This window comes from Lithobates pipiens, unplaced genomic scaffold (genome assembly GCF_037356315.1).
Source record: "Lithobates pipiens isolate NorthernLeopardFrog02 unplaced genomic scaffold, aLitPip1_a1.2 Scaffold_25, whole genome shotgun sequence".
Taxonomy (NCBI): Eukaryota; Metazoa; Chordata; class Amphibia; order Anura; family Ranidae; genus Lithobates; species Lithobates pipiens.
The window spans coordinates 81716455-81732451 of NW_027507787.1; the positions used below are offsets into that span (position 1 = coordinate 81716455).

Here is a 15997-nt window from a genome sequence, read left to right on the forward strand (position 1 = left end):
TTTGCCTGAGGCAAGACTGGGTTGTGTCTATGACCAGGCCCAAATACTACAGCCTTCTTACCAGCTGTAAGGATGATTTCTCTAGATTAAGAATCCAACCCAGGTGTCTCAGATAACTGACTGTTTGGGACACCCTTTGATTTACCCTGCTATTGACTGATCTACCAGTAGCAGGTTGTCTAGGTATGCCATTACTGCTATACCCTTGACCCCTTAGTCTTGCTAGTGCTAACAATTTTGTAAACAGTCAGGGAATAGTGGCCAACCCAAAAAGGAAAGGCCATGAACTAAAAGTGGCGCTGCTCTACCGCAAAAATTTCTAGTGAGCGGGAAATACTTGCACATGTAGATACACATCCTTGATATCTATGGATGCTAGAAACTCTCGTCCCTGTAGGGTGGAAACTGACCGAATCAACTCCATTCGAAAGGAGCGGATGTTTAGGAAGTGATTCGGATTCCTGAGATCTAGAATAGGTCTGACATCTCCATTTAGTTTTGGTACCATAAAAGATTTGAATAAAACCCCACGTCCCTCTCTTCTGAGGGAAACTATTACTCCCTGGCACAGTAATCTGTCTAGTGCCAGAAATAAGGACCCTTTACTGTGTCCCTGGGAATATTTGATTTTTGAAAACGTGATGGTGGACACTATTAGAACTCGTTTGCAGCCTAGGGCTACTACAGAGAGGACCCACTTGTCTTGGATTTCCTCTTCCCAAGTTTCTGAAAACCACCAGTCTTCCCTCCACTCGATCTAGCAGGAGCGCCCCTTCAACAGGAAGTCGTGGGATTCTGTTTTGTAGACTTCTGACCCCAGGGCTTTTTGTAGCTCTGTGTCTGGTTATGAGGCTTAACCTTTGCCCCTGATGATGAAGGCTGTCGATACTGCCTGGAGGCTTTTGCACCAGGCATAGGAGGGGGGAGTCTTGAAAGAAGGCCACCTATTATTTTTCTTAACTGGCTAAAGGGTACTCCTACCCCCTAAAATCTTTTGGATATACTGATCAAAATCTTCCCCAAACAACCTTTCTCCATGAAAGAAACGCAGCCAAGAGCTTCTTTGCATGGTAACTTGGCTGACCAATTTTTAAGCCACAGAGTCCTGCGCATACTTATCAAAATAAGCGCAATGTGAGACGCCTGATGGATGGAATCCTTGATAAGGCCCTATAGTTTGCAGTGGACGCTAGGTAGCTCAGCTAAACTTTGGGCCTCATCAGCTTGAGTAGGAACTTTAAATAACCTGCTTGAGTTCATCCCGAAGTGATGACAGTTGCCTATTGCTGCTACTGCAGGCTGTACCACCGCACCGGCTACAGCAAATGAGACTTTTAGATTCCAACTTTTTAGCAGCTGGATCTCTAAAATACTTGTGCATTGTCCACTGGACAAGTTAAACTCCTGTTCACAGAGGAGATAGCAGCATCCACCCTTGGCAAATCCCATCCTTTTGAGAACTTTTTCTCCATAGGGTAAAGAAATGAAAATTTCTTGGGGGGAGAAAACTGCTTATCTGGGTCATCCCAATCAGCATAAATCAGTTGCTCCAGTAACGGGTGCATAGGGAAAGCATGAGAACCCTGTGGGGGTTTTAGGAAACCCAAAGAGGAAAAAGAAACCTCATCCATCTCTGCAGGAGGCAACTTCTATCTAGAGGGGACAGAGCCTGTAAGGGATTGAATTTAGCAAGTGAAGGTGAGAAAGGTTCTTCAGATGCTGAATCCTCAGAAGAGGAGTCATCTGAACCTCCTTCCCTCAAAAAGGTACCCCACTATCATCTGCCCATTATTGTTCCAAAATAGGAAGGTCAAGGGCAGGAGAAGGGGACCTGCCGCATTTTCTCACCTCCTTTGAGGATGATGCAAACAAATCTGCTATTTTTCCCTCCAAACCAGCCAAAGCTAAATCGTCCTTGGTGACGAATGGAGAAGCTGACATGTTGGGGGTAGCCACCATGCCTGTGAGACAAAATGGCTCAGATTCACCAGATGCTCCTGGTTCTTCAAGGTTAGATGGAACTACAGGCGTGCGACTAGGAGCGACTTTGAACTCCCCCTGATGAATTACCCATTCTACGGGCAGACAGTCCCAAGCACAACAAAAAGCAGAGGTACTAAACAAAATGCATGTACTGCCAAGCTTTAGTCTGTCTAGCAATTTACATAATATGCTGCTATAAATGCTCAAACTCAATGTCGACTAAACGTGCACCTTGGAAATGCCTGTATCCACACACTCATACAGTTTACATTCACTTGTGCTCTCTGTGTCCCTCCGCCAGCCAACCAGACACTCCCAGAGTGTAAAGCTTTGAAGCAGCTGACGGCGTTTAAGGCACACCCCTGCTGACTTAGGCCCTACACCCTTTTTAAAAAGATCCCTCTTCCACGCTCTGCAGATGGGGGGGGCGGGGGTGTCTTCAGTGGGGGGAACATATCTCTCTGAAGGTGGATGCAGGAGCCCCGTGTAACATCCATTTGGCTTTCAAGAACATTAGATGGATCCGTTTGCACAGCCCCTTGATCCCATCAGGGATTACTTAGCGGAGCTCTCTTAGCACTTCAAAAACGTGACCAATACGTTAGACATTGGCAAAAAAAACTGAGATACTCCCAGTATGGGGGGGGGGGGGGGGGGGGTTTATATAGGGCGGGCACTTACTGTTTCCTTTTTGGTTATACCAGTGTCCATTCACCTAAAGGTGGCCTGTAGCCCATAGTTATTACTATGGTCCTCTGTGCCCCATGATGTATGAAAAAGAAATGGTGGTTGTTGCAATATTTTATGTCACACTGTATTTGCACAAAGGTCTTTTTCAAATGCAATTTTTGGGGAAAAAAAAAAATACACTTTAACGAATTAAAAAAAAAAAAAAAAAAAAAAAAAAAACACACTAAACCGTAATGTTAGCGCAATTTTTTTGTATAATGTGAAAGATGTTAGACCACAAGAATCGTGATCTTTATTCTAAGCCAAAAAAATTGTGTTTCTCATTTTGCCCAGAATCGTGCCGCTCTATATGTGCCATACCTGTGGGATCTGTCTGGAAGCAGAAAATAACCGGAGTAGGCACCAGTTCTACAGCGATTGCCACCAGCTTCTGGTTCCTGTGCTGAGAGATGGTCCTGCTATAGAATATATCCCACTCGGCATGGTGGTCACCATTTTGGGAACACTTTACATTTTCTCATTGAATGGAAAAATGTTGATTGAATAAAGGTAGACATGGCTGCCGCTCTACCTCATTCAATCAGAGAAAATTTTCTCCAGGATGGTGACCGTGCCCAGTGCGCAACCTCCTGAGTTCACATAGCAGCAAGACAGTCGCTGGGCACAGGACCCAAAAGCTACAGATGGCGATCACTGTGGCATAAGTGGCAACAACAATTTTCCATGGAGATCACAGAACTACGGCACATGCATACTTCGGTGCGTTGCCAAGAGCCTGAGCCAGCCGTTCTCACTGCTCCACAACCCAAAGCTCCAGTGAGTGCTGGTGTTGAAGAGCAGAAAGCCAGTGACTAACAGTCCAAAGCCCTCTGCTTATGGAAGACCGAGAACTGAGTGAGCAATGGTCTTTCATCACTCTGGTCTCTGCTTTAGAGGCAGCAGAGGTCAGATGCAACATTGGATCAATGCTGCATCCACCTAGGTGAATATGATTTTTAATTTAAAATCCCAAATTTTTTTTTAACTTAATCACCTCAACTGACGTTTCTCAACTAACCTACCACTATCATATCACTCCGTGAATGAAAATATTGCAAACTCATAAAGTAACTGCTTTCATTAAAGTACATGGTTTTTGATAAAGGACCCAAGATCTTCCATCGTGTGGAAAGATGGAATTGAAACCCCAAAGAGAAGACCATCCCCATAAGTCACAAACACACCTGGAGCCCTATATTATATAAATATTAACCAGCCGTAGGGGGAAGGAATATAAATAGGGTAAATACCTGTGACTGTTTTCTTCGGGGAGCTGTGCAGCCGTTTACCATCCTCTATGACCTTGTTAGCATTTTTCTCTTTTAGTCCATGCAAAGTGCTATCGAAAGAAAACCTGCAAGACAATGTGGTTTCAGCAGAAATGGCATGGTCTGTCTTACTGTTTTCTTCAAATAAAGGGGCTGAGTTTTCAGAAACTGAGACCCCCAAACGATCTAGAGACTGCTGACTTGCGCTCTTGGGCTGCGAAATATTTTTCGATGATACTGGCTTTGACTCGTCATCACTATCAAATCCAAATGGATCCTCTGAAGGGTCATCATCATCAATTTTAGGCTTTTTAGGAGTATCTGTGACTTCTTGTTTGTGATTCTGCCTCTTCTGACCTACTTTGGCCACAAATGTGGTCTCACCCCACTTTGTACTGAGAGTGGTTCGTTTATTGGAGAAAACTTCATCAAACTTGGAGCTTCCATTTCCACCTTTGCGGCTGTATGTTTTCCCAAATCTGGACGTCATGTTGAAGCCCGTTTCATATTCTCTGAAGGGACAAAAAAAAAAACATTGGATCTATTACTAAGGACAGCAATATCCAGTTACAGTAAGAAAGATCACATTTCTTTTACCAGTTGCGATTGTTTAGGCTGAGGGTGTAATTCAAATATTTGATCTATTTATGTGTCGTGTTTCAATAATCTTCTGCAATTTTGTATCGATCCCTTACTAATGTTTCATGTTCCAGGCTGGTTTTGACTGGTTTGGAATAGCTCCATTAGACACAGTATTCTGTGATATTCAACAGCACTTGGGGCCCCTTTATTATGTATATAAGATCAGTAATAGAACCCTAAAACAAAGCATACTTAACTACTTGCTGATCGCCCTACAGAAGTTTTATCGCTAAAGGGGGGACAGCTGTGCGCTGGATGAAATATATACACATATTCCACACTTCCGCCTTCAGGAGGCGCACGCGTCCAGCTTCTACTGTGAAAATGCACAGCAGAAGCCGATCTGCGGTTTCCGGGCACTTGATGTCTGCTGACACCCACCGATCATCAGGCACAGACTTAGATTGGAGCTCTGCTTACGTAAACAAGGGTGGGGGGATAGATTCTGTGTTCCTGCAAAGCAGGGGCTCAATTCCATCTCTTCCGCTACCAAAAGCGGCACACATAGTAAAAACACAAAAGCTGGCTAGGCACACTTAACCCTTTGATCGCCCTAAATGTTTAACACCTTCCAGGCAAGCGTCATTAGTACAGTGACAGTGAATATTTTTAGCACTGATCACTGTATTAGTGTCACACCTTAGGTGTTTCAATTTGTATGCAATCAGGCAAGCCCTTGCACTACAGTTTTGATAAACCTGAAGGAAAAACTTGGCAGAACTACTGATAGTGTATATGGGGCTTTATACAAGTAAAACTTTTTTTTTTTTTCCCCCAAAATGGTCTTTATAGCACAAAAAAAAAAAACAAAAAAAAAAAAAAAAAAAGACAAAATAAACCTCTATTTGCGTGTGTTGAGGGTGGTGGATAAGTCTTCTGGGAGGTCAAGTGGGTAAAGGCACAACGTTTAGAGGGCTTTCATCCCCTGCCTTATTGCCTCTTTCAGGATCTTTGCAGTGTAACCTACCCCGTGCCACACAGTCTCATCTTGAAGATCATCATGGCCTAGTCCTGCTCCTACCAGTTATCTTCAGTCAGTCATTCCAATGAGAAGTTTGATGTTCCTATTCAAACAGATGGAGGTTGTGGTTCACATGCAGAACCGCAAAGTGAAGATCTTGGAGGACAGGAGAAAGGTAATTTATACTAATCAGAGGGTCATAAAGGAAGGCATTTGACCCACTTAGGAGTGGAAATTTAGACAAAAAAAGAAAAAAGAAAACCAAATCAATTCAAATTTTACTCTAGGCCACATTCTAAGACTAATCTAGAAAAAAAAAAAAAATCTTCTGAAGTTGATCAGGTCCGGCCTCCATCAGCAAAAGCTGTGTGTAGGAGAACGACTGGGAAATGCCTGGGGAGTGATGTTGCCTATATAGGATTACTATAGGTCTTCCATTGTTGGCTGCCTCACCTGCACAGACAAGTTGCCGCTGACAGCTCAGCATGGAGCGGCTGCAGAACAGGCAAGTACAGCGATTTTTGATTTGCATGACTAAACCGATTAGTCTTAGAATGTGGCACAGGGTAGGGTTACAGTTAGCTTTTGCCTAAATGTCCAATTTTAGGCAAAATGAAAATCCCAAATACATTTTTATACGACTAAGGCATCTAAATTTGTCCCGAGATCAGCCACCTAAATTCCCCTGCACAGATGTACCTAGTAAGAGAAAAATAAATAAAAAACAAAACAAAAAAAAAGGAGGTCATCACTAGCGGCCAATCTGGTGTGCTTTAGGCTACGTTCACACTTGTGCAGCTCTGTCAGCCGTTTTTGCACAGGCAAAGCAGGCCATTCATATGGATGAGCTTCTGACTTTGCCTCCTGAAAACACAGTGAAAAAGGTCTCTGCACCTTTCTCTGAAAATGCAGCCTGTGCTGGAACCGCAAGATTCCCAGTGCATAAAAAGTGCCCTTTAGGATTAATGGCACCCCCGCATATCTCCTCACCCGCAGCGCATTTCTGCCTGTGGGTGGCTGCAGGAACAGCTACATTCACCCTTGAAACATGCTGCATAATCTGCACCTCCTCCCCCTCACCACTCCCCTCTGTGTGATGGCAGGGGTATCTTCTTAATACTCCTGCTTTCACAATTTGACAGCCATGCAACCGCAAGAGTCCCTGCCTACATGGTCTCATCATTCACAGATTCCTGTGAATTAATAGACAAGTACTGTCGGCCATTGCGGCTGATGGCTTGTAGTCCTCAATGAAATGTAAGAGCACTGGTGAGCGTTGGCATAGGTCATTGATCTTCCTGCTCAAAAGTAACTGCTTGCCTGTATCAAAGATGCACGCAAACTGCTATCCAGGGGCCTTACATGATCCTTACAGAAAAATTAAAAAAGCACTTTATTTTGAAGTAAAAAGCACATTTATAATTTTCATTTTTTTCTTTAAGAAAGCTGAACTTCGCTTTAGGTTGACATATGCTGGAGCCACGGTTCACAGCATGGGGTCCAATGCATCCCTGTTCACCGATTCAAGTGCGAATGTGAAAATGCAGGCCGTGGCGAACCCAAATGTGTGTGAACTGACTGTTGAGAGCCGGTCACTCTTGTCATGTGAATGGGATGCAAAAAATTCACATCTAATGCGCATTCTCTCCAAATTTTTTGGAAAGTCCATTCACTCCTAAACCAAATCCTAAAATCTTTGTCCGTTTTTATTTCAAAAACTTACCAAGTCAACAGATCTACTGAAGAGAATATTTATACAAAACATTAAAAAAATTACAGTCAGTGTCACCCTCCAATCACAGGCTGAAGGCAGTGATTTGAGGGAACGTTGTCAAGTTTCTTATTGAGCAATGATGCTTCTGCAGCGGATGTCCAGGACCTGAATAATCTAGCAGGAGTGTGTCAATTACAAAACCAGCTGCACAAGATTGCCAAGATGAGTAATAGAAGTCTGTATTAGGTTGCTTTTCAAAAGCCTGTATTTAAATAATGGCAAAAAAAAAAAAAAACCCACACAATACTTTTTTAAGTATCTAAACCACAAACCAAAAATGTTATTTACTGCAGCTTACTAGTCTTGTGTGGTGGTTGCATTTGTTTTTGTTTTTTTTACCTTTTATTCTTTAATTTTCACTTTTAGCCTAGGTTCACATTGCTGCGGGATTGAAATTGTGCGCGTTCGGCTGAACTTGCACGATTTCATACCCACATGTCAGTTTGATTTCGGTTTTTTTTTCAAAGACATCCGTGTGGGTTCCTGCACAGATGTCTATTGAAATTGCACCCAGAGTCACCACAAAGTTGTACAGAAACTACTTTTGGGAATTTGTGCCATTGCTGGCAATAGCCGCTGATTTGGCATGCGATTGGACATTCATACCGATGGGCAGGGACGTTTTGGGAGCACTTTATACAGCACTCCCACAAGCGCACCACCCCAATGTGAAAAGGCGCACTTGAATGGATAAAACCCCTTTTACAGCAGGGCGTTTTGCAGGCGCTATAGCGTTAGAAATAGCGCCTGCAATCCACCCTAAAACAGCTGCACCATTGTCTGTAGTGTGAAAGCCCTCAGGTGTGCTGGCAGGATATCAGGGAAAAGTCCTGCCAGCAGCTTCTTTGGATCGGTGAAGGAGCGGTGTGTTTACCGCTCCTCCACCGCTGCTCCCTATTGAAATCAATGGGGCAGCGCTGTAATACCACCGGCAAAACGCCGCTATTGCGGCGTATTGCCGTCAGTTGTAACCCTTTCTTGGCCACTAGCAGGGGTAAAAGCGCCCCGCTAGCAGCCGATATGCGCCGCAAATCCGACGGTAAAACGTCGCTAAAAATAGCGGCCTTCTACCGCCCATGCTATGGGCGGTGTGGTGCGAAAGGGGTCTAAGAGGTGGTTTTCAGGCGCTTAGCAGAGGTTATTTCCAGAGCTAAAGTGCCTGAAAATGGCCCCAGTGTGAAAAGGTCTTTTACTGGCATGATTAAGAGGCATTTTCTGTATTTGCGAAAAAACAAAAGCAGACACACATCTAAGAACTGAAATCTGCAATTACATTTTTCTCCTTGGGTTATCCTTTCATCTAGGGCTGTTACGGATTCAAATTTGTGTTCGATTAATAGTTTTTGGTTTTTTTTAATCAGTTATGACGCACATATAGATCCAACTACTTTTATCTGACTTCGCACCGTTGTTATGGCAACGGCCGTAACAGGCCATAGCAAGGCATGGCTAGGACATCACTCTCAAACTCAGCCTCACCGTGCCCATAATCGCAGTCTCACTATAGACAGAACACCGCGTCTATCACACAAGCTGATCTAGGAGGAGGGCAAGACTTTTCTCACAGTGTGGCCAAAGTTTTCACACTCAGCTCGGAGACGCACAGCGGAAGATGCCCGCAGACTGTATGACATATAGTGGAGGAGGAGGGAGCAGAGCGCTGCAGCCACGGCTTGGCCCAAAGCAGCCCCAGGGCAGGCAACCTACTGAACGAAAGAATTTTGATCGATCAAATTAAACGATAGAGGAATTGATGCATTTATCGGCGTATAACACGCACTTTTTCCCCCTTAAAATCAGAGGGAAAGCATGGGTGCGTGTTAGAGCTGCCACGACGAGTCGACATAATCGATTACGTCAACTACAAAAATACGTCAACATGCGTGCAGGGCGTCAATGCGTCACAGTGGCAGTGCTTAGTATCTACCGCTGCCCTCCGTGCCGCCGTCCCCCTCTCTTCTCCCCCTCCGTGCCGCCGTCCCCCTCTCTTCTCCCCCTCCGTCCCTAGGGGTGCAACGGATTGTCACTGATCCGTGATCCGAACGGGTCAACCCGCTCGGATTGGCACATGCCGCAGTTTGCGGTCTCGGCCTTAGGAGAGGCCGTGGCTTCGGCCTAGCTCCGAAGCTGCAGCCATCTTCCTACACCCAGGCGTTTACAATGTGATCGCTCCAACGGAGCGATCACTTGTAAACAAACCGGCGTCATGACACTGGTTTCTCTCTCCCCTCTCTGTACTGATCTGTGCAGTGGAGGGGAGAGGTCGGATGGAAGCAGCCATCCCTCAATACTCTGCCAGCCAATGCAATGCAATACTCTTAAGGTTATCCAAAGGATTAATTAGCTAAATAAAAAAAATAAAAAAAAAATAAATAAATAAAAAACACCAGATTCATAAAAAAAAAAAAATAAAAAAAAAATCGGATAGTCGTTGACTAATCGAAAAAATAAAAGATAGATTAGTCGACAGACAAATTAATCGTTAGTTGCAGCTCTAGTGCGTGTTATACGCCGATCCCCCGCCAATTGTGAGCGGCTGTCGGCTGCCTTAGGCCGAAAGCCTCAGAGCGGCTGAAAGCAGGACATCCTGCTCTGTATCTCGGCGGCGCCATTTTTAAATGACAAAGCTGAAAATTACACTGACAAGGCTCCACTGATAGGCATTTAAAATGCACTTTTTTCCCTTAAACTTGCCTCCTAAAGTTGGTGTCCGTGTTATATGCTGATAAATACGGTAATTGTTAATTTCCACAGCCCTACTTTAACCACTTGCTTACTGGGCACTTAAACCCCCCTCAGTCCCAGACCAATTTTCAGCTTTCAGCGCTGATGCACTTTGAATGACAATTGCGCGGGCATACAACACTGTACCCAAATGAAATTTCTATCATTTTTTTCCCACAAATAGAGCTTTCTTTTGGTGGTATTTAGTTACAGCTCGGAGTTTTATTTTTTGCTAAACAAACAAAAAAAGATGCAAAAAAAAAAAAAAAAAAAAATCATGTTTTAATAGTTTGTTATAAAATTTTGCAAACGGGTCATTTTTCTCCTTCATTGAAGTGCGCTGATAAGGCGGCACTGATAGGCTGCATTGGTGGGCACTGATGGGCTGCACTTGTGGGCACTGATAGGCATAGTTAAGGCGGCACTAATAGGCACAGATAAGGCGGCACCGATGGGCACAGATAAGGCGGCACTGATGGGCAAAGATGGGCACAGATAAGATGGCACGGATGGGTGGCACGGATGGGTGGCACGGATGGGCACTGATAGGTACCACAGATAGATGGGACTGATGTGCACTGATAGGTGGCACTGCTGGGCACTGATGGGCGGCACTGCTGGGCACTGATGGGCGGCACTGCTGGGCACTGATGGGCGGCACTGCTGGGCACTGATGGGCGGCACTGGGGTGCAGCACCTTTGAGGCAGATTGGGTGGCACTGTGGGGTGGCACTGTGGGGTGGCACTGTGGGCATTATGGGCACAGACGGGGGGCACTTACTTTTACTTTGTTATATTTCAGGATGGCACTGCGGGAGGCAGGTGGGCACTGGCAGGTGGCATGTGGTGCCTTTCATTGCTGGCCGTGATCGGGACTGATGTCCCGATCACGGCCGCCGGTGATCGGCTTTTTTTTTTTCTCCTCGCGCTGTCAGCGCGAGGAGGAATAATAGCCGATTACCGGCTCCGTTCTATCACATGATCAGCTGTCATTGGCTGACAGCTGATCACGTGATAAGGGGTCGGGATCGACCCCTTACACGGATCGGTGATCAGGCGAGTCTCACGGACTCGCCGATCACAGAGCGCGCCGCGCGCGCCCCTCAGGGCGCGCAGGCCGCTCGTAACCAGGACGACGTCAATAGACGTAGTCCTGGAAATCTAGGTCCGCGCTAATGCCGTCATTCGGCAATAGCGCGGTACCCAAGTGGTTAATCACATCAGCTCCAGGACTTTTTACACTTTGTTTACAATTATCAATATATTGCTTAGAACCCACAAACATTTTTTTTTAAATCACTTAAATACTTGTAATACTGACATAGAAATCACACGGGTTGGACTTGTGTCTTCCCCCCCAACCTCACCTACTATGTAACTATGAAACTATAACTTATAAATAAATCTCAAAGAATCTTGCTCAAAGAATCTTTGGGGAATTACTTAAAACCCCCAAACATTAACCATTTTTTATAACACCCTAGAGAATAAAATGGCTTCTACTTTGTCTTCCGTTTGTCTTTTTTTTTTAATATAAAAAAACGTTTTTGTACGGTGTATTTGTGCAGCAGTCTTGCAAGCACACTTTTGGGTAAAAAAAAAAAAAAAAAAAAAAAAAAAAAAAATATTATATTATAATATATATATATATATATATATATATATATATATATATATATATATATATATATATATATATATATATATATACATACATATATACATACACACACACACATATATATATATATACACACATATATATATATATATATATATATACACAGTAAAGTTAACCCAGTTTTTATTTATATTGTGAAAGATAATGTTACACAAAGTAAATTGATACCCAACATGTCACACTTCAAAATTCCACCTGCTTGTGGAATGGCGACAAACCTTTACCCTCAAAAATCACCATAGGCGACGTAAAAAAAATAAAAAAATAAAAGAATTTTATTCCTATTAAAAGGATTGTAACGATCCCTTGTAACAGAAAAAAAGCATGACAGGACCTCATAAATATGAGATCTGGTGTCAAAAAGACCTCAGTTTCATATTTAAACTAAAATGCAATGAAGTTTTGACGTTGCTTCCGCCCTGCAATGGTATGGAGACGGGTGGGGGCCATCTTTCCCTCACTCATCTCCATACCCTGGAAGGGACAACAACCGATCGCCTCTGCCGACGGCTCCGGTAAGCGGCGGAGGTCACCAGAGCATGGCGGGGGTTCAGTATCAGAAGAACTGCAGAGACATCCTTAGGATACATGTACACTGTGGCTGATAAATTTAGGAGCAGTTGGGCGTTTTTTTCAGGTGCCCCTCATTTCTAGGTAAGAGGTTAGAAGCATGCTTTTTAAAAAAAAGCAAAAAACAGGATTTTTAAAAGAGCTTACCTGTAAAATCCTTTTCTTGATATCAGGGGACACAGAGCCATAGTAGTTACTATGTGGGTTATAGGCCACCTTCAGGTGATGGACACTGGCACCCCCAAATTAAAAGTGCACTCCCTATATAACCCTTCCCACTGGTGGGAGCACCTCAGTTTTGTAGCAAAGCAATACACGTGTATACCAAAGAAGGGAGGGACCTCTGTGTCCCCTGATGTACTTCAAAGAAAAGGATTTTACAGGTAAGCTGTTGTAAAAATCCTCTTTTCTTTTCATACATCAGAGGACACATAGTTACTATGTGGGATGTCCAATAGCAATGCCAACTGAAGGGAGGGAGACAACAATAGTAGGGCACCAAGAGACTAGAGGATGCATACTGCAGCACACTGTGCCCAAAAGGCGAGATCTCTTACATCTACTTGATCGAATCTGGTAAATGTAAGGATTGAAGACCAAGTAGCAGCCTTGCAGGTCTGAGCCAGAGGCTTGGTGATGCACTGCCCAAGAAGCACCAACGGCCCTGGTGGAGAGCCTTTAAAATGAAAAAGAGGAGGAATTCTCTTAAGCCAAAAGCTTGAATAATCACTTGACAAATCCACCTAGAAAATTGTAGATTCCAATGCTGCTTGTCCTTTTTATGACTGTCAGGCAATACAAACGAAAAAAAAACATTGTTTTTATGCATCTGAGCGGTCACCTTTAAATGCACCTTGACCGCTCTCACCACATCAAGAGAATGTGACCTGTCAGAGAACACAGTTCTGAAAAAGGAAAAAAAAAAAAAAAAAAAAAAAAAGACAGAACAATATCCCGGTTTAAAAGGAAAAAAAAACTGACACTACCTTCGGAAGGAAATTAGGATGAGACCACAATACAACCTTAACCTTAATACAATATGACTCTTTACAAAAAAAAAGAGCAGCCAACCCCGAGGACCAAGGGAAAAAGCCTGTATTGGCTCAGAAAGGCTGTAGTAGGCTGTGGTAAAGACAACAGGACTAATCTAAGTCCCAAGGATTCAGGGGTGACCTAACCAGAGGATTAAACCACGTTACGAACCAGAGATCGAGACGCAAGTGGTCATTGAAAATACACAGATAAGGCCGATACCTGGCCTTTGATAGTACTCTGGGCCAGCTTAATTTCCAATTCCATCTGTAGAAATTCAAGGATCCTACCTATGACATATTTCCTGGGGTGCAAACCCCTGGATTCACACCAGGAGACATATGCCTTCCAGACTCATTAGTATATGGCAATGGAGGCCGGCTTCCTAGCATGACCAAATTAGAAATGACTGAAGCCAATAGCCCACGGCCTTATTTTAGAATGTGGGTCTCAATAGCCAAACCGTTAAATTTAGCATTCGTAAGGAACGATGGAATACCAGACCTTGCTAAAGCAGGTTTGGTCATAGTGGTAGGAACGAAGGGTCCCCTACCACCATCTTATAAGCTCGGCAAACCAAGATCTCCTGGGATACAAGAATCACCTGCTGCGAAGGCAGCACGGAAGCAGAACAGGAGGGAAAAGCATAGATCAGTGAAAACTGATCCCATGGAAACAAGGCATCTGTTTCGTATGACATCTGATCCCTTGTCCCTGACACAAAGTTGTCGATCTTGTTGTTGAACACAGACGCCAATAGACACACGTCCTGAACTCCCCATCCTTGGCATATTGACAGAATGATGCCGGGGTGAAGAAAGCATTCTCCCGGAAACAAAAGTTGACAACCCAAGTAGTCCGCCTGCCAATTCTCCATTCCTGGAATGAAAATACTGATAGGCAAGGAATGTTGCTTTCTGCCCAAGACAAAAAAAATATAATAATAATAATAATAATTCACCTCTTTCTGGGCGACACATGGTATTTCCAGGCGGTCTCCCATCCAGAATCCTGCTTGGCCTCAGAGATCAGACGCTTTTAGGGTGATGTGGCCGTAGGCTGGATCCTGACAAGACAATAGTCTGAGCGTCCAGGCCTACTGCCCGAATCTCTAGAACAGTGATGGCGAACCTCGGCACCCCAGATGTTTTATTTCTATTCATTTCTATTTGTAAACTGATTCTCTTTTTTTCCAATAGTTTGGGATTGTACGAATTCATTTTTACCTATTTTTTTTATCATATTTAGTTTTTATATCTGGTTAGTAATAAACTTGCCTAGCCATAAAAAGTAGGCTACAGTGCTCAAAACGTGCATACATAATCAACAATTGCAAGAGATACGCCACTATATATAATAAAATAGTAATTTATCTCCGAGGCGTAATATATACATGGAGGAGATATAGACAGACCGTAGGATAGGGAATTCCCATACCTAAAATGGCGCGGTTTGGCCAGCGCAGTGGAGCACTGCACCCTATTTAAGCATTAAGGTGCACCAACATGGCCGCTCCAGAAGACGTCACTCTGACGAAACGCGTATGGCGTGGCCACGTACGTGCACCTTTCCCATAGCCAGCAGCGGCTGGCGGAGTTTACTTCCTTGATTTGTTTTTATACACGCAAATTACTCTGAACAAATTGTGAGTAACTTTCTTTTTAACATTAAATAAAAGCTTTTAAAAACGTACTTGCACCATGGATATGCTTCTCCCCCCCCCCCCCATGTACATAACCACGGAGCACATATGAATTGAAGAGTGAACATTCTCCCAGTGCACCAGCAGCAGCGTCCAAGTAGCAGCACAGTGGCTTACACTGTTAAAACTCGTTTAAGCCCTCAGGGGGATTGGATCTGGTGAGAGCAATCACATTTCCACAATAGTGAGTGGCGCACCAGGGATGAATGTTCTCTCTACATTGACTTTTTTGCACTAGTCACTTTACTACTATCTTTCGAAATATTACAGCATGCGACTTTCCATCGATTTCTGAATGCGATTTTGGAAAAGTTCTTGCGTCAAAGGATATTTCTTGGGACTTAATTATTTTGCACGAATTCTGCATGATTGCCGAGATTAATCTATTTGCACATGTGAATTATTTTGATGTTTGTATCTTTTTGTTTTTTAGGATTTTCTATGAAATTGTAATATAAGTAGAATATATATAGACGGGTCACCGTAGCACTAGCACTTTATACATGTTTGATAGCACTGGTATATTTGATGCACATACACTGGGTTTTAGCGCCACAGCCCACTTTTCAATTTTTTATCTTTTACCTCCCCCCCTTATCTAAGGGTTGGAGGATCTAGGCATAGGCAGCTCCAACCCCTATTAGTTTCCTTATCCACAGCTCATTTATTTTTTGGTCACAGATTAACCACTTTCAGACCGGACCAATTTGCTGGTCAAAGACCAGACCACTTTTTGCGATTCGGCACTGCGTCGCTTTAACTGACAATTGCGCGGTCGTGCGACGTGGCTCCCAAACAAAATTGATGTCCTTTTTTCCCCACAAATAGAGCTTTCTTTTGGTGGTATTTGATCACCCCTGCGGTTTTAATTTTTTGCGCTATAAACAAAAATAGAGCGACAATTTTGAAAAAACGCATTATTTTTTACTTT

General features: G+C 43.7%; 1 protein-coding gene across 2 annotated transcripts in view; it reads right to left on the reverse strand.

Annotated features, from left to right (window-relative positions):
• Positions 1 to 15997, reverse strand: part of WAPL (WAPL cohesin release factor) — a 215496-nt gene that overhangs the window by 175276 nt on the left and 24223 nt on the right. For both annotated transcript variants that reach the window (XM_077454603.1, XM_077454602.1), the window contains exon 2: positions 3963 to 4492. In XM_077454603.1, coding sequence (XP_077310729.1) covers positions 3963 to 4470 — 508 coding nt within the window. In that variant the 5' untranslated portion in view covers positions 4471 to 4492. The remainder of the gene's footprint in view (positions 1 to 3962; positions 4493 to 15997) is intronic.